Consider the following 19,590-nt stretch of genomic DNA (forward strand, 5'->3'; position numbering starts at 1 on the left):
TAATGGCCACTGCAAATAGAGTCGTCATGCTAGTGTGTGTCAGTCGACTGTAGAAATTAATCCTATCATAGAAGATTTCACTATACACAAAATTATTTTCGATGTGAAATATAACTCTGTGACAGATTAGCTAACAACACTATGAAAGGAAGCTCTCAAACTGGAGGGCAGACATGCATGTTGTCTTTAAAATGTGTGCAGGCCATGACAGTTGGCATTTGAGCCACTTGGTCTTGGCTGTGCATGATGATTTAATGAGATGATATAATGGGCAGTGTGGAAATAAGACTACTTTGTTTCACACCCATGGCATTTCAAAAGTTTCCCTTGTGCATAGTAGCACATATATCAAACCTGAGGGGATCGCCAGCACTGTAGTGTTAAGTTGTGAGAAGTGGCATAGCATTACAGAGAGTTAAGAGCATCAGCCTAACATCACTTCTATATTAGCATTCACTGTTACTAGGATTTTATTTACTTTAGCAACGTCTTTTTTGACTTAAAGGTTGTTGGTACTAAAGTCCACCATTGCAGTAGATGACAACCTTTTGGACTTCAAGTACCCCTATAGTCCACAAGAATATGAATATAAGAAGATGTACTTATATGTTATATAAATAACCAGTAAGAAATAATTTGATATTAGTTGTTGTAGCGTGTTTTAATGTTTTTGCCATTTTTTTTTTGTTTGTTTAAATGATTTTAAGTCATCTTAAGGCCCAGTTAAGGGTCCCTGGTTAAGAAACACTGCGCTATTACCTACTAATTGGGCTTAGAAAACAGTGGTCAATGTATTTTTACAGAAACGTATGCAGTTTTGCATTAAGTAAATTTAAGATTACCTTTGGTCCTGAAATAAGATCCGGTAATGAAGAATGAAGAGAGCTGCACATTGATAAGCCATTGTATACTTAAAAACAAACTATACATCCATATACAACATGAGTAAAAAGCAGTCATACAGTTATTGAGAGTACTGGCTCCATCTGCTGGCCAAATAAAATACAAGAACTAATCGAAACACTCAACAGAATTTAGAAAAGTTTAAATAAATAAACATTTGTTAGATCCATTTCTGTAAAATGTATTTACTGTTACTAATTATATTGTTTGTGTTTATTACATGAAAACATGAACTACAAATATGGATGAATGCACATGTATATACAAAGGGGGAAAATATATTTTAAAATAAAGAATAAATATAAAATGTGCAGAATGTTATTGCACAAGTCCATATTGTCCATATAATGTATTTAACTATTACAAAATATGTGTCATTTAATTCGTGAAAGGAATTATCATATTAAAGATGAAAAATGAAAATTCCGTCATCATTAACTCACTCTCATGTTGTTACAAACCTGTATAAATGTATTTGTTTTGATGAACACGAAGAAAGACATTTTGAGAAATGTTTGTAACCAAACTGTTCATGAGCCCCATTCACCTCCATAGTATTCTTTTTTCATACTATGGGAGTGAATGGGGCTTATGATTGGTTTGGTTACAAACATTACTCAAAATATATTTCCTAGTGTTCATCACAACAGTTACATTTATACAGGTTTAGAACAACTGAGACTGAGTAGAATTTTTATGACAGAATTTTAATTTTTAAGTGAAATACCCCTTTAAGATTTGTCATATTAGGATCTGTTTAAATGTGCAAAGATAGGCCCCCCACTAATTTATTTAAAACACCCGTTACATCACAATGATAACTTCATCATCTCTAAATTTGTACATTTAGCTTAATATGAACAAATACATTTCGATCTTCTATCAGTCTTCTTTATTTTTTATGAATTGGCAAGCCTCAATTGTTTTGAACAACGTTTGCGTTAATAAGCGTATGTGACTTCAAGCTGCGCTGCGTAGATTGATCGGAGTATGACATCACAGTACCGCGAGATCGATTCGACCGTTATCCAGTACATCCGCATCGCTCTCGCGCTACTCTGATGTCACAAACTGGTCAGTTTGCGCAGCGCCGCATGAAGTCAAACACGGCTAATGTCCACAGGCTCCTCCCCGTTTGGAGCGACCACGCAATCTCCGCACAGCAACATCATTCAGATCTGCTCCTCTCAGGCCACAGGGGGAGCACATTACATCGGGACGGCGAAACAAGTCAAAGAGGTTAACTTGGATACCCACGCGGCGGTGTTTTAATTATAAAAAAGTCGCCGTACCGTACACTGAAGCGATTGATATACACGCGAGAAGATTTGTCCTTGATATGGGACATGTTTTGAAAAGTACAAACACGCTGAGTTGAAGGATATAACTCCAGTATGCGGCACTTTTGAAACAAAGGGGTCTGGAGCGTTGTTGTCTAATAGGTAAGACGAGCTGTGGTAGGGGATTAAGATGATTGTTACGATAAAAAGCGTTACACGTGTAGTTTATGTTTTATGTTGAGCTTTTAGTCGTTGAAAGTCTTTGAATTATTGGTTCGCAACTCGTATGTATACTTTGTATCGCAGTAGTAGAGCGTCATGGCGTGCCTCAGGGGTGGATGTGCGACGCCGGTCACTTTAAATTCGGAGTTTTAAAGAGAGCAAAGTTAGGCGTTACCCGACGTTTATCGTTAACTAGCCTTCTATATAGCTTAAATTGAAGAAATAAGACGAAGCTGTGATTGCAACGATACAATGACGGGCTGTGTTGATGTAGCATAGCGTGGGATGAACTGCTTGAACTTTGCTGGGTGACTTTTAAAAGCCTCGCAATAAATGTACAATTACTGCCACAGTTTCCACCAAATGCTCACTTATCCCATGTCTGTAGTTCCACCTACAGTAAAGATTGTGGCATTTCTCTTTTTACGCAGAACTGAAATAGAGCTGCTATACTTTACAACTGCTGCGGTTGAATGTGAACCAACATTGCTTATTTTCTCACACTTCTGTTTGTGTTTTTGAAGGATTTGGGCCCTTTCTGGATGGGAAAGATGGAACCAGAGGGGCAGTGGTGGAAAAGCCAGCTCGCAGCGGACATCCATCAGGCTCTGCGGATTAAGGTGAGTTGTAAAAATACACAGATGCTTTGCATTCATCATGTCAATGAAGCTTTGATCCAAATGTCAGCCTCCAGGCCTCTATCATTAGATTATGTCTGCTGCAAATTGAACCAGGTTTGGTTTCACCTGTCTATGGCTTTGATGGGTAAGTGTGAAATGTCACACTGCCCTTCCAAAACATCCCTTGATGGTGGATGGATGAAGGTTCCTGTCCAACACATTGTCTTGTGCATCTACTCCCATCCTAAACAATTTCCTGACTTCGGAAACACAGTTTCCATGGCCGTGATTCACTGGGGGGACTCTAGTTGGGGGGCATATTTTTAAACTATAGATGCCTATAATTAAATTTACGGTATAGATGCTATTACATGGATAAAAGATGTGAATCACCCCCCCTTAAAATTTACTCCATGGACAAATTCCAGCCCCTCCAGTATCATTTGTCGATTGGCAAATGATGTTGTCTGCGTGACCTTGGAAACAGTTTCAACTTTATTATTGTAAACGTTGCTGCTCTACAACTGAAAAAAATAGAGGAGCTCAAACGCAAGGAATTGCCGAACTTGTGTCCCCCAACTACTGTGTGAATTGCTGTCATCAGACGGTGAGGTTAAGTGCATTTATTTAGCGCAGTCTGTTGTGCTTTTATTGTCTGGCCTGTTTATTGGGGCTGCTCGCATCCGGTTTGGAATGTGAAGTGCTCTCTCTCTCTGTGTGTGTGTGTGTGTGTGTGTGTGTGTGTGTGTGTGTGTGTGTGTGTGTGTGTGTGTGTGTGTGTGTTTGTACTTGAAATTGTCTGTTGGCGTAAGATTACAGGACTAAACAATCCTACTGGGTTTATTCAGCAGTCACTTAAGTTTCTTGTGGCAGAAAGCAGTGGTGTTCTTATTCTGACTTTGTTTGCCTATATATTTAGTTAGACACAAACATTTTCATCCCACTGGTTGGATGGATATGTGCTACTATATGAAATCTTTTGGTGCATGGTGCTGATACACAGCTGAAGCAAAATGGTGAAGCTGTTTGAAGACATGTGTGGAGATGCAAGGTTTTGGTGGATTATTTAAGACCCTTTTTCTTCTCTTTGCACCAAATGGTCCGATTCACGATTTTACATTTTCCTTTGGTGTGCAAGTGTGTATTAGTAAATGTTAACAATATGGAAAAGGTACAAACCCCAAAGTAAACGTTCATGCCAGTTATCGTCTCCAATGTAAATATGTTTTCTTGGACTACAACAAACACATGGATTGTAGGCAATAGTTTACTTCCTGTCATTGGTGATGTAGAGAAGACCGACATTATCATAATTCCTCCCGCTTCGGACTCAGCCTGTAAGTTAACTCCTGTTAGCATTGCATTGTGCACGAATCTTTCAAACATGGTAAGGAGCGTCACATTTCCGACTGACATCAGAGGTATTCAGGCCAATCACAATGTACAGATTAGCTGGCCAATCAGGGACACAGAGCTTTTCAAATCCATGCGTTTCAGAAACCGAGTGAAATCTGGAGCTACAAAAATTTACGGTATTTGGAAAATGTGTTTTTTAACCATAAACCACGCAAACACATTGTATTATACCAAATGCACAAAATAACATTGTTTTTAGTAATGAAATAGATGCTCTTTAATGTAGTGCAGATATATGCAATGATTCGGTTTGCGTGAAGTATGGCCAAGGTGTACCGTGTGCTTAAAGCTATGGCTCAAGGCCTGTGCATATTTTTATGCATTTTTTTGCCATCCCTTTAAATAAATGACGAAAAATACATCTTATCATTTCCTCTTTAAATGTGATGTTCAAGAGGCAATTCCTGTTTTTTTCTTTAACCGACCCGCAAAGTAAAACCACAAAAAGGTGCCATTTCCTCTACCTTGGTATAGTATTTATAGATGTTGTCATATTAAAAGCTCGTTCTTCGGATAAAGATAACTTAGTTTGCATCAACATATGCAGTTGACGAACTGATCAGCCATTTAAATTCAGCAGCTGTAGCGCTGTCTAAATTGCGGGCAGGCCCCACAAAAAGGCTTCTTGAGAGGGTCAAATCCCAGCCCCTCACCCCACAGGGGACAGATGGCTATGAGACGTGAGGGTTAGGCCTGTGAAGTTACCGGCTCTCTCATGAGCAGCCACTATAAAGCAGCACACTTTGCCTGTGGGAGTCGTCTGGAATGAGTTTAGATGCTTATTATGTGTGACTGAAGCATTAACTTTATAGACCCGAGTTTGGCAGTGAGATTAGATGAATATTTGGGTTGGTTTTGCTTGCTTTTGTTATACAAGTAAAATGCCGACAAATGGAAAATAAAATATTTTATTACGTTAATGCTTTTTTGTTAGTGATGGTCTATGATGCATATTTTCCATTACATGGAACATTAATGATATCAGATGGTAATATCACAATACTTTGAAATACTATGTTACATTATTGAGCTATATATCAAGGACAGTAAAGATCAAATATGTCCATTAAACCCAAAAACACAGTACTATTGGAAGTTTTGATTTCGCCTAGCCAGATAAAATAATATAATAATATAATCTTCCTTTTCTCACAGGAGCTGAAATTGCCGGCATACCAGGCCCACTCTCCGCAGATCGGGATGCGTCGGTACTTTGCAGACCTGTTGGCCGTTCTCAGTAACCGCTATCAGCTGTGTCCCACTGCACGTCACTTGGCTGTCTACCTGCTCGACCTCTTTATGGACCACTATGATGTAGCGGTGCGGCAACTCTACGTCATCGCCCTCTCCTGCCTCCTCCTGGCCAGTAAGTTAAAGACAAAATTAATCTGTTTTGTATTTCTTGTGCCTACTTTGATCCTTGAATGTACCTAATTTGGCAGGAAACCGTGAGGTGCATTGCACACGGGCGAGCTGTATGAACTACGTAGGGAGACTTGTATGCCCGAATGTATTATAATATGTTTGCTGTCAAGTCAGATTGGAGGAATGGCATTTGTACCATCGAGGCTGTAGAAATGTTACTTAGTGACATTGCATGTTAATGTAGATGGATTTTTTTTTTTTACAATGATCTTATAAATAAAATGTGAAGATAAATGGATAAATAATTAATTCACAAACCAGTTCCATTTTTTTATTTTGATGCATATTATAGATTTTATGCAAGGCACAGGTTTTTTTTTGAATAGCACAGGAGTATTTTGTAATACGATTTGTGTTGTAATAATTTCATAGTATTTTTGATGCTTGTATTAAGGTTATGGCTTATTGATAGTTAACCACCGGCTTAGCTCACCTAAAAACATCTGAAATATTTCATCTAACATCGTTTTAAATAAGAACTACGGACATCTCATCACGATGCGATATAATATCGATCCTTTGATATTATGCTATGATGCTATGCTATGATGTTTGGCAATGCCTTCAATATGATTCAGGTCTATATTGTTTTATTGGTATTTAAACAGCAGACACAACGTTTTCCGCTATTATCTTTTCACTGATACCAATGCTTTGTTGTTGCATTGCAATCATATGCACAGTAAACGTAAATGGGCGCTTTGGCAGAAATGCATAGACAGACATTATGTAAACATACGAAGACTGTATACCCATATTTTTATGTGGCTTCAATGCAACACATCTTTAAACATTATAGTACTGTTACATCCCACGTTCTGGCACAACTCGCCCCTCTCTTCCCTACCTCTGCAACCACTGAACTGTAAATTTGTCTACCATAGATGTTTCTGTTGCGTGTATGGAACCGAGCAAGCACATCCGCAGTGACTGGCTGCTGTATTGTGCTGCATGACAGCTGTGTGCATAAGAGGCCATGGCCTCCAGACCCCTCCGTCAGTCGCCACGGCAACCTTCCCAATGTGCTCAGCTTCCCAAAGCACAGCGAGTGCCTAGCAATCCCCATCGAATGGCAAAATGGTTCCAGGTAGATTGTGCGAGAAATTCAAGCGAAGCACCCGATGTCTCCAGTAGATTAATGATGCTGGAAACAATGAAGTCTGACTAATGACTCATAATCTATCAGCACTTGAAGTAATGTTGTGAGGCATGTTATCAGCTGCTGTAGCATGTTTGCTTACACATACAGAACGAGACACAGATAAGATTCGGGTGGGGGGCTTGTTGTGCATTGATGTTTTTAATGGAAGGTTAGATCAAAGTGCTTTATATGGAAAACTATTTTGATTGCTTCCTCACGCTCGCGTAGCTCAATTGGTAGTGCAGTGCATTAGCAGCTCAACGGTTATGAGTTTTATTTTCAGGGAATGCACATGTTGATAAACTCTTAAGTTGCAGGGGATAAAAGCTACTGCCAAATGCATAATATTGTGTTGATGATACTGCAAATGTCATCGGTTCGTTCCCAGGGAATGCACATACTGATAAAATGCATCTGCCATATGCGAAATAAAATAACTGTTTATGTTGTGAAACACTGGAAAACCATTTGAAGGCAAAATACCCTGCTGTTTTTACATTTCTCAGTCTCTGTTTACTTGTTTTGCATCCCTGTGTTTAAATAGCAAATCTTTCTGAGCCTCATTATGGCTTTTGGGGGGAGGTCTGTTTTGCGCTGACCAGCTTCTGGCAGTGTTGTTCAGGCATTAATTAATTGCTATGGACTGAATGAATAATGACTTTGCTCGTGTTGTTAAAATATCCCTCCCTTTTTCCAAGTCATTGATTGAGGCGGCTGCTGCTATTGTTGGTTTTCTCCAAGAGCCGCCTGCAGTCAGTGCGTGTCAGGCAGGGTTGGACTTAATGCATATAGCTGAGAACACAGCAGCGTTTCCATTCAGGGCCAAGACATGATTTTTTTGGAGACATTGGAGAAATGTCTTTTTAATTGAAGCAGTTTTGATGTATGATAATCATTTTTGGGTGATCCAATTTAAGGGATAGTTCACCCAAGGAATATATTTTGAGGAATGTTTGTAACCAAACCGATCATGAGCCCCATTCACTTCCATAGTAGGAAAAATAATACTATGGAAGTAAATTGGGCTCATGAATGTTTTGGTTACAAACATTCCTCAAAATGTCTTCCTTCGTGTTCATTAGACCATAGAAATTTATACAGCTTTGTGATAGGGATGCACCGATACCACTTTTTTGGAATACGAGTACTTGCATATCAGTACTTGCCGATACCGATACAGAGTACTTGATAAAAAAACATGATTTAAATTTACAGGTAACAGCTTTAGTCATTTAATTTAACAAAAAAAAAACAAAGGACTAGTTTTCCAGTTTGTTGTAAACTCTGCCTCTTTGGACAACACGAGGCATTAACCGCTTGCACGCCGCTCAAACATAGACATTTCTCAGACCGTGGTATCGATTCCAGGTATCGGGGGACTTTTTACAAGTGCTTTAGAAAATGTGGTATCGAGGCCGATACCAGTATCGGTATCGGTGCATCCCTACTTTGTAACAACATGAGAGTGAGTTAATGATGACAGAAGTTTCATTTTGTTTGAACTATCCCCTTAAATATGCATTTTTGGTTTTGTCAGTCTGAATTTATGTAGAGGTTAGTTATTTCCTATCTGAAGCTTATTTGTCATCGGGGCAGTTTCCAAGACAGGGTTTAGTTTAATCCAGGTCGACCTTAGTTATTTATAGTTGTATAGACCTTGGCGCACAGTAACATCACCACTCCTGACTGCTCATCCTCTCGCTCAAACTTCTGTCAATATTACTGCAGCCGAGGTCGAAGTGCTGCAAACTAAGTGCTCTTCCGCCATACAATATAGTTCTCATTTTGTATCCACTTAAAAAATCTCCACATTATATTTTGTGCCACCATACTTACTCGTGTAACTACTCATGTAAGAGTCTTTACATAGAGAAAACATGAAAGTGTTTGGTGGCTTCTAAATTCATCCCGGTTTGGATCCTAAAGAATGAATGGGGCTAGGCTAAATGCTAACACATTCACGACACACTGTACAAAGATTAAGTGCACGCATTGAACAAAGATAGGTGTGTATTTATTCGTCTAAGTTAAGGTACGAACATAGTTAAATATTGAAAAACGGTGGTGTTTTCCTTTAAAACAATTCAAACAAGTGTTTTTAGTCTTGGACTAGGCTTAAGCCCTGTCTGGGTGTCTGCCCCATTATGTATTAAGTTGAGCTCAAGGGATGATCTGTTTAAAGGCAGAGTCAGCAGAAATCAAACCGCACCAAAAACGTCTGAGATTAACTTTAAGCTAAAGAATTACAGTCCTAAAACATAAAGCATGATTTCGAGACTTGATCAAATTTGTAAGATTATAGCATTTAGAGTTTAATGCTCTGACTAAATGCAGCTTGGTGGACATGCATGGATAAACGCTTAAGTCTGATGTTATCTGTGTCCCCCTCCCCTTTCTCATTATTTTTACTGAAAACTTTAGAGGAGGATAGAGGGCGAGATTTCAGGCTCATTTCCTCTCTTGAGTCGGGCTGATGATGGGGGTTTGTTATGGTAACCAGTTTAAAGCAGGCGTTAAAGCACAATGCACTCCGCCAAACCTGTTTTCCTTTATCAGACCTATCAGGATGTGAATTTAAAATGTCATCTTTAAATGAATATGAATGCATCCCTAAGGAAAAAGAAACCATGACCTGGTTATGTTTTTTATCTCTAGAAAAAAGCTTTGTGAAATCACACATCTGTACTGAGACTAATTGAGCTGGTGCTCACCTTTATGAGAAAATGGTCTCGAGTAGCATGTCAAATGCAGGCTGCGCCTTTCCTCGGCGAGAGAAGGGAGGGGCGGGGAGCCTAGGGTCCTGGCGGGGCATGTTTAAACTGAAACACTCAGCAGGGTTCCTGATATTCAGATTAGTGTGACAGATGCCCCCCCTGAGGTTGGATGCTGATGAAAAGAGTTTGTATACCCATTGATAATTAAGAGAAGACATTATGCTTTGGCTTTAGTGTCTGCCGGTTTTGACACAAGCAGGCTTCCTGAGCCATCCAGGCTAAAATCTTTGACATAATCTTACTCAGTCAGTAATAAAGATATCAAGGTTATATTTTCACACAATGTTCTTTACATTGTTAAAAGCTTAACATCATTATGAAAATGATCAGGGTCCTTGAAAGCCTTGAAAGTTTGTGAATCTGGAGGGGGAAATTCTAGGCCCTGGAAAGTTTTTGAAAAATACATAGATAGATACAGGTCATTGAAAGTGCTTGAATCTATTTTATGCATACAATTTTATTCCCTGTGTAGTGTAGAATAATATCATAAACATTCTAGCCTTTTAAGCAAACATGCTAAACTGTTCGCTTTAAATGCTTATATCTTCTGTATGCGAATGTTGATTCATACCATAATGCTTTTTGGCATAGTTGTGTTTGACAAATGAAAACGTCTCGGATTATGTATGTAACTGTTGTCCCCTGAGAAGGGAACGAGACGCTGCGTCTCCCTTGCCATACTTCCTGTGTCCCTGTAACGGCAATATTTCAGATAGCATTATACTTCCTGTCTTTGTCGCTTACCCTTGGTTGAATTTGATGTAAACATTCAGACGCACTTACCCCTGGAGGCGTCCCCAAAGTGTTTTGCAGTGACGCAGCGCAAGTTCCCTCAAAAGGGAACTGTAACAATGTAACCTTGCTCTTATTGGAATGTGTCCCCACATTTAGTCCTTGAATTTGAGGGTATTGGACTTGGAAAGTCCTTAAAGGTCCATGAATTTGAAGTTTACTAAGGTTTGGGAACCCTGAACGATGCCTTGTCTCACTATGCCATTCACTATATGTGTATAACTTCCTTTTTTCAGTTGAATACAAACAAATAATTTGATATAAAAATGCCATCATGTTATCTTCTTATATGGGAGCCAACATGATAAAACTCTAAAATGATCCATCCAACAAGTCACCAAATACATCTGGGATGGCATAGGGAGGAGTAAATTGAAAAGAGTTTCATATTTTGGTAAACTATTAATTTAGGCATTGCCTTGTTGCATTTAAGATAATGCTGGTATGTGTGTATCGTCTTAAGTTTTCAGGAAGAAATTAACCTCCATATCAACTTCTTCCCCATAGTATGGGTAAAAGTACCATGCTTTACCATCACTCACTATACCATAGTACGTATTTGTATGCCTGTCTCCTCCAGCCACTGATCTACGGGGGGGCCGGGCAGGAGGGCACCAGCACTCAAGCATGCGTCGCGGGGGTCAGAGGTTATGAGGCCCTTATTGTAGGAGCGTTGGAGTGCGGGGGAAAGCAATACTAGGGAGCTTTGGACTTTAGGGAAAAGATATTAACACCTAGCACAGGAGAGACAGGAAGGGAATGGGGAAGAGAACAAAGGAATTCTGCAGAGAAGGGAGCAGCTGTGTATTCTCATTACAGGAATTTGCAGAATGCCTCACCTTAATGATGTCAGCACAAATCCTTTAAAAAAAAATCAAAGAATGTGAGTAAAAGACAAAACTGCACTGTTCTTAGATCAAGAATTTCTCTGTGATATCTGATAACAGGGTCTACTTTAGCCAGGATTAAAGAAAAGGCAATAAAATGTTACTACTGCCATGCCAGGAACCTGTAGTTGGGTCTTCATTGCATGGGAAAGAGAAAAAAAAAACATTTACATTCATGCATTTGGCAGACACTTTTGTCCAAAGCTGCTTATAGTGATTTCGGTCTGTACAATTTTATACATTTTAGAAATCTGAAAAAAAAACACACAAACCAAAGCTCGGGTCTTAGAAAGTTAAACCCAGAGTATAGTCTACTTTTTGCGTACACAAACATGGGGGCATAGTCGAACGCACAGCCTTGCAAAGCATAGTTTATTTGACTCGCACGTGTACGCAAACATGACGCATACGCATTGCGACACAGTGCAATGCATCTCCTGGGCATCATACTACGTTCTCCTATATGCGCATGCCTGACATACATGTATAATGTATAAAGGGTTAAAAAAATCAGACGGGGAGCATACAGTATGCATGCATCCTCTGATGTGGGACGAAAGTTACATATAACAAGAAATATCAATAAGAACATACAATAAATATAAATCATACATGTGTTACACACGTTTTTAATATTTGCTTATCTTTGCACAGGTAAGTTTGAGGAAAAGGAGGACCGTGTGCCCAAACTGGAGCAACTGAACACACTTGGCTTCATGTGCAGTCTGAACCTCACCCTCAACAAGCGTGACCTCATCAAGATGGAGCTGCTGCTGTTGGAGACGTTTGGCTGGAACCTGTGCATGCCAACACCCGCTCACTTCATCGACTACTACCTCCACGCCGCTGTCCAAGAGGGAGACCTGCACAACGGCTGGCCCCTCTCTTCCTTGTCCAAAACCAAAGCCTTCATGGACAAGTACACACACTACTTCTTAGAGGTCTCATTACAAGGTAATAAGCATTAAGTCGCTTTGGTATTATAAGCCTCAGTTTCACAGCCTAGTTCCAAAATAATATGCTGGTTTGAGGTGTCTTAACTTAAAATAATTTGCATATCCTAAAATATATATTAGTGCTATTGTTTTGTCTCAAGATGCACACCAGTATAGTCATATTTGTTAAAGCTACTTAACGGCTACTTGCTTATCCTAATTTTACAAAGGCTTATTCCCGGCTTAACCTATAACAGTCTATGGGGATTATCTTAAACCAGGACTAGGCCTCAGTTTAATTAGGAAATATGCAAACATGCCTTACTAAAAACATTACTTGTGTGCATTTTGAGGCAAAACAAAGGGCACTGATGTATTTTAAGATATGTCAGTGCAAGTTGTTTTCAGTTTGGACAGCTCTTACATTATTTTAGTCTAGGACTTGTCTAATCCCTGTCCGGGAAACCACCCCTAAACCATCTATCCCAGGCCTAAGAAATACTTTTTGTAAATTAATGTGTGACTTTTGTCTGGACATTGAATAGATTTATAAGTGATGAAATCAGATCTGCTGTTAAATAGCTGATATATACAAACCTCTGACCGCACTTTAATTGGATTCTTTATTAATGTGCAAATTATATGTTCATAGGATAATCTTTCAGTATGTTGCTTGGCAACCGTGAACAGACTAGAGTGAGGTTAATATACTATATTACTCGGTTAAATAATTTAATCTGGTGTAGGGCTGGGCAATATATTGAGGTTGGGTAACATATCGGTATTTTTCCCAGCGGGATATGGGATGAGACCATACCGTCAACATCGTATGGTCTGATATGACTCTCGTTTTTGCAACAGATGCTCTGCCAAAATATGTACACTGAGGTCAGTCGTAAGCTTTCCAGCCAGCTTGCATGTTGTACAGCTGTATATTTTCAAACGGGGAGAAAATTTTAAAGTCTTTGAAGTTTATTTTCTTAATACGCTTTTTCAATAAATGTAATTTATTAAGGATTTTACTTTCATGAAAACATTTATTCCACTTTGTAGAATATGAGGATATTTATTGTATATTGCCAATGACTCCAAAATTACCAAGATATAAATTTAGGTCAATATCACCCAGCCCTAATATAAGATTTAATATTTAACATAAATGTCTTGTAAAAATCTTTTTTTACACTGATTTTACCATGGTTTAGGGGTGTTCAGAACGTAATGTACTGGCATTGTCTTTGATTTGGTCTTTTAATGATATTGCTACAATTTCTCAATAGTTTTTATCCTTCTTTTCATGATATTATTGCAAATTCTCTGTACTGCATTTTTTTGGGAGGTGGGGGGCATTTCCGTGTTAAAGGGATAGTTCGGCCAAAAATTATATTAAACCCATGATTTACTCACCCCCAAGCTGTCCGAGTTGCATATGTCCATCGTTTTTCAGACAAACACATTTTCGGATATTTTAGAAAATGTTTTAGATCTTTCAGTTGATTAAATGTAATGTTACGGGGTCCACCCATAGTCCACGACCTTCAAGTCCAAAAAAGTGCGTCCATCCTTCACAAATTAAATCCAAACGACTCCAGGATGATAAACAAAGGTCTTCTGAGGGTAATCCGCGCGGTGGTGTTGTAGAAATATCCATATTTAAAACTTTATTAACGAAAATAACTACCTTCCGGTAGCGCCGCTATCTTAGACTCCTCTGTATTCAGGAGAGAGTATTAGCGTAGTGTACGCACTTTTCTTAGTGACGTATGACAAATTCGGAGGGCGGGGGCACAGAGCAGCAGCAGGGTAGCCTCCGTAGGCTGCGTAAGCTCTCATCCTGAATGCGGACGCGACTAAGATGGCGGCGCTACCGGAAGGTAGTTATTTACGTTAATAAAGTTTTAAATATGGATATTTCTACAACAACACCGCACGGATTACCCTCAGAAGACCTTTGTTTATTATCCTGGAGCCGTTTGGATTTAATTTGTGAAGGATGGACGCACTTTTTTTGGACTTGAAGGTCGTGGACCCCTTAACATTACATTTAATCAACTGAAAGATCTAATACATTTTCTAAAATATCCGAAAATGTGTTTGTCTGAAAAACGATGGACATATCAACTCGGACAGCTTGGGGGTGAGTAAATCATTGGTTTAATATCATTTTTGGCCGAACTATCCCTTTATGATGGTACGGCATATCTAGTTAAATCATGATGCCTGTTCATTTTCATATAAATTTACTAAATGTGCGATAGAAAAAGTATACACTATTTTATTTGATAGATTTTATTATAGCTTTTAATCTATTTTATGAGGACAATAACATTTGCAATAATATCATATATTCTTTATACTATGGGTCTCCAACCCTGCTCCTTGAGGGCACATGTCCTGCACATTTTAGGGCTTGTCCACACAGACACGTGTATTTTTATAACCGTGACCTTTTTTACGTGGTTCGGCCGTTCGTCAACTTGGAAATGCAGTATCAGGGCAATGAACCGAACATTTTTGAAAACCCCTGCCAGGGTGAGGATTTTCAGAAACGCTGGTTGCATTTTTTTATTAAGGCTTCTGATTGGCCAACGTGGCTTTACAATTAGGGTTATATCACTGCCTGCTGGTGTGGCATGCTCTTGACAGCACGTGCGTTTTCATGTATGCAGAGATTTCTTTTAAACCGAGCATGTGTGGACAGGATTTTTTTTTAAACACAGGAGGAAAAACTCCGGTTATAAAAATACCTGCATCCGTGTGGACTAGGTCCAAACAAACCTGAACCTGCTAATCAAGTTGTTCAGGGCTACTTTAAAATTAGAGGCAGGGTTGTTGGAGTAAAATATGCATGTCCCCTCCAGGAACAACGTTGGAGACCCATCCTTTATACTATATATTTTTATAAATTTCTTGTTTTCTGTGGTTTCCTTATTTTGTTTTTCATGTTAAGCTGCTTTAAAAACAATGCAACATGATAAAAAAGCACTGTATAACTAAATTTGACTTGTTTCTTCAAGGTCAGTAAGCATGCATATGTGTGTGTTTTGTTGTAGATCATGCCTTCCTAAGCTTCAGACCCTCTCAGGTGGCGGCTGCCTGCATAGCTGCATCCAGAATCTGTCTGCAGATCTCACCAAGCTGGACCACAGTTCTCCACCTGCTCACCGGCTACTCTTGGGATCATCTGACGCAGTGTATCCAGCTCATGTTACTGTAAGAGCAAACCCTAGCTTATACCTGCGTACATGTGGTATACTCTGTATTGAATTTATTAAAAATTGTCGTCATTCACTCCTCCACGTGTCGACTCATGGAGCACAAAAAGTGATGTTAAATGCAGCGCTAACCTCGGTCACTACTCGCTTTCATTGTAAGTGTACGTTTCATTGTCATGCTCATAGTTCCTCTCTTTCATTTTCAGTGCCCATGACAACGATGTTAAAGAGGCCAACAAATCCAAATCATCCCCCTCCTCTGGCCAAAGCCTCCTGCCCCAAGCTCACATCCCGCCCAGTCCTGCCACCCCCTCTCTGCAGAGGCAGCCCATCGCCAGCTCCCAGCAGCTGCTCCTCCAAGCCAGCAGCTACCCGCAGCACTCGCCGGCATTATCCCAGCTGCACATGCTGGCAGACTGCCAGGCACTGGGTCCCGTGGGCTCTCGGGATTACCTGCAGCCTCACCAGGCCAGCCTGCTCTCTGCAGCCATGCCGGCAAGCTCCTTCGCTTCTTTCCCCACCTTGGCATCTGGGTTGCGTGGTTTGCCCCTTCAGGGTCCTATCTCTATGCAGGTTAGCATGGGGCCCGAACGCCACTGCCTCGGTCTGACTTACGGGAACGGATATTTGAGCTCCCACCACGCCTTCACAGCGGGCTGCTTCGACAGGTGACGCCAGGAGAGGGAGGACAAACTCAACCTGGGGCTGCCGCCGTCCTCCGCCCTCTCGCCCTCATCTAGCCCCGAGGGGCTTCGTCTTAGCCGTAGACGAAGACTTCCCAAACAGAAGACAAAGAGTCGAGTGGATCCCACAGAGGTTATAGTATTAACTTAAAAACTGAACTTTTTTTAAAGCGTTTGTGTGCGCTTTCTTTTTTATAAACTGAGGATGTCTATTTTTCGAGATTTTGTTAAGAAGGGACCTTCCTGCCAGTGCCACATCGGCCAAGCTGATCGACTGAGAACACTTTTTTTTAATGTACAGCCTTAAGAAATGAAATTCAACCACACCAGCATTTTTCGAGAACTTTCACACTGGATTTACTGTACGGACCTTCGATGCTGCTGCCTTTTGTATGAACTGTATGGCTTTATGACCAAGAATCTCGTGTTCCTTTCTGTTTACAGTGACGAACCTCATATCAGGGATGTACAGGAATCTTACACGCCATTGAAACAGTTTATGTTTGTATGAAGTAGCTTCTTTGTTCTCCTTGCTGAATTGGTTGACGGGTTGAAACCAGGTTTCAGGTTTTTTTCCTCTGGCAGATGGAGGGAAGCCTCTCAGGGGATGGAGGCATATGTCCTACCCTCTCTCGTGAGCCGGAGGAAACCATGCTTTACTAGTTCCTCCCCCTAGGGAAAATAGCCATGATCACCCTGTGGTTCTGCCGCACCCGATTCAGACACTGTGGCTTAGAAAGATTACCTCACGTTACTGCTCTTACACTGTCTTTACCTCTGAGGTCATGCTAGCAACCGGTCAACAGAGTAAATTTAAGATCATTTTGCGGGTTAGTTATTCAGGCTTTGTTCTACTGTTATAATATGCTTTAATTCATTGTGGGGGACGGAAGGATGATTGACTTTGTGTTAACACTATTTTGTTTGCTTATACACATTACATGAACATCAATTCAGTCTTATTTCAACTTGAGGATATTTTTAATTCTTGCTCCAAAAATATTTTATTGTACACTAAAGAAAAGATTAACCAAACATGCTTTTTATATTCATGAGTTTTGTCCAGAAAGTATAGGTTACACAATGAATTCCTTATTTTTTGTTTGCTGGCCTTAAGACCAAAGTGTCTGCTTTACGTCCTGCTGAATGAGAAGCTTTTCAACCACTTTACTGGACTTTGGATCAAAATCTTTCTCTTGTAGTCCTGAACTTTGAACTACCTCAATATATTGCCATTTATGTGCTGATTCTGCAGGGCTCGACGTTATTTTGCTTTATACATTTTTACTGGATTGGTCATATAACATTCACAGCTATGTATTTTCTCCAAAGTTTAGTTTAATTTCTCTTCTTTTTCATGTTTTGTATAGGTAGAGAACTGTGTTCACTGTAACAGACACGCACTGTTTTATATTTCTGTTCATTCTTTTGTGAAGCCTCTGTGTGTGCAATACGTAATCATTAGGTTGTTACTTTTAGGCCATGTTTACATTAGAGCATTTGCGTTTTAAAACGGCATTTTAAAATGAAAACGATCCTCGTTTATACTGGCATTTTAAAAAGAATCTTCATCCACACTATACACCACCATAAATGCATGAAACATGACCAATCATGTAACTGGGCATGTGCATAAAAGTGTAAAATAACTTATTACTCTAATAATAGCTTACCTTTGCACGTTTATGCAGCCTAGGGGTGTGCGATATTGACAAAAAGTCATACATGGGTCCTTTGCTGGCAACTATAACAGACACTATTTTAACCTATAAAAATGTGTTTGGGAAAGTCTTATACTGTTATATTTCACCCCCTACAACATATTAATATGATTAACAGGTTAATTTTGATTTTATAACTAAACAGAAAGGTCTTTATGATTTAAAAAGAAAGCATTCAAGTGAACAGTACTAAACAGTAGCGAACTTGAAGCAAAAATAAATTTCAGCAAATGCAAACTTCAATCAAGCATAGTAAAGGGTTAAGTATAGCTTTAGCCTACCAGAAATGCTTATTGCATTAAAAGTGTGCGAGGTCCGTGCACTTCCTCCGCTAGCAACACACAAATAGCTAAAAGCGCAAGCGCCTAAATGAGCATTATATTAATGACGTTGAGTTTATTGTTTTTATTAATTTATATTCACAAAACGTATCAACAAAACATCGATTAAAATTAAGTGACAAATTATCTGAAACGAAATTCATTTTAAAGTAGCAAACAAAACTTACATTAAACTGGAAAATAATGTCTGACCCATTACAATTCTCCCTTCATATTGGCCTTTGCAACGCCTATATGGCGTTTAAAATTACAGTCTATCTTTCGTAAGCTAACTAAATTTAAACAAAACATAAACACATTAAACCCAACAATACTCAAACATTCATATAAAACAGACATTATCTATAAGGATACATGTTAAAACAATCCGATATAGCGTTTATAATAGCTGGTTGGTAGATGTTTACTATTTTTGGCAAAACCTCCGTTGCAAACCAACATTTACATGAATAAAATAATTTTTACTTTGAAAATGATGCGCTATCATGTTAACGTCAGCTGTTCGTTTACATAAGACTCCGTCTAGGTTCATTTACACTCAGAGCAACGTCTGAGTTCTCAAACTAAAACAGGGTCTTCAGCGTTTGCGAACGAATCCGTTTATGAGGGTCGAAAACGGTGATGTAGTGTAGATGAAAGGCGTAAACGTAGCAAAAGTAACGCGTTTTAAAGCATAAACGCATTAATGTAAACATAGCCTTAGACTGCTTTTTTTTACTACCACTACTTTTTTATGATGTAGAATTAGTTGTTTTTATTTGTTTTGATACATTATTACTGCCGACAAGCAGTGATTTATTTTTCCATCAAGAAAATGTTGCACATTGCAACCAATGTCTCCTGAGTCAGACATTTATAGTAAGGTGGAGATCAGTAATACTGCTCATTCAATGATCTAATGGGTTTATTTAAAACCCTGTATTTGGGTCAGGGGATAACCGGTGTAATTTGGATGAAAACCCCAGAAATAAAATGAAAAGCACAAATTGTTCATGTCGAATGTTTTTATTTGTGTGTCATGCGTGTGCATGGTTTGTGAATGGATCCGGGGAATTTGCATAGCTCGAGGCAAGTTGTTTCATATGAATGTCGGGACTCATTGCACATGAAAAGGTCCTTGGCGGTGTGTTGTGGAGGGGGGTCTGGTTCATTTGGCTCCACCTCTAAATACCGCCGCCCTCCCCCTTTCCTGGCCGCATGTCACGTGCTGGATTGAGGACAATGGGGGAGATTCC

At 39.5% G+C, this 19,590-nt stretch overlaps 1 protein-coding gene across 1 annotated transcript; it reads left to right on the forward strand.

Moving 5' to 3' along the window:
• Positions 1–2,049: 2,049 nt before the first annotated feature.
• Positions 2,050–19,332, forward strand: ccnjl (cyclin J-like). The gene is made up of 6 exons (XM_065287168.2): positions 2,050–2,345; positions 2,930–3,025; positions 5,597–5,807; positions 12,115–12,414; positions 15,449–15,608; positions 15,817–19,332. Exons 2-6 carry the CDS (start codon positions 2,948–2,950, stop codon positions 16,280–16,282), a joined length of 1,215 nt encoding a protein of 404 aa, XP_065143240.1. The 5' UTR covers positions 2,050–2,345; positions 2,930–2,947; the 3' UTR covers positions 16,283–19,332.
• The last annotated feature ends 258 nt before the right edge of the window (positions 19,333–19,590 follow it).

This window comes from Paramisgurnus dabryanus, chromosome 18 (assembly GCF_030506205.2).
Source record: "Paramisgurnus dabryanus chromosome 18, PD_genome_1.1, whole genome shotgun sequence".
NCBI classification, from domain to species: Eukaryota; Metazoa; Chordata; class Actinopteri; order Cypriniformes; family Cobitidae; genus Paramisgurnus; species Paramisgurnus dabryanus.

Coding starts and splice junctions, on each gene's coding strand:
- ccnjl (XM_065287168.2), top strand. CDS start 2,948: ATGGGAAAGATGGAACCAGAGGGGCAGTGGTGGAAAAGCCAGCTCGCA. Junction 3,026..5,596: donor ATCAGGCTCTGCGGATTAAG/GTGAGTTGTAAA, acceptor CTTTTCTCACAG/GAGCTGAAATTGCCGGCATA. Junction 15,609..15,816: donor TGTATCCAGCTCATGTTACT/GTAAGAGCAAAC, acceptor TTTCATTTTCAG/TGCCCATGACAACGATGTTA.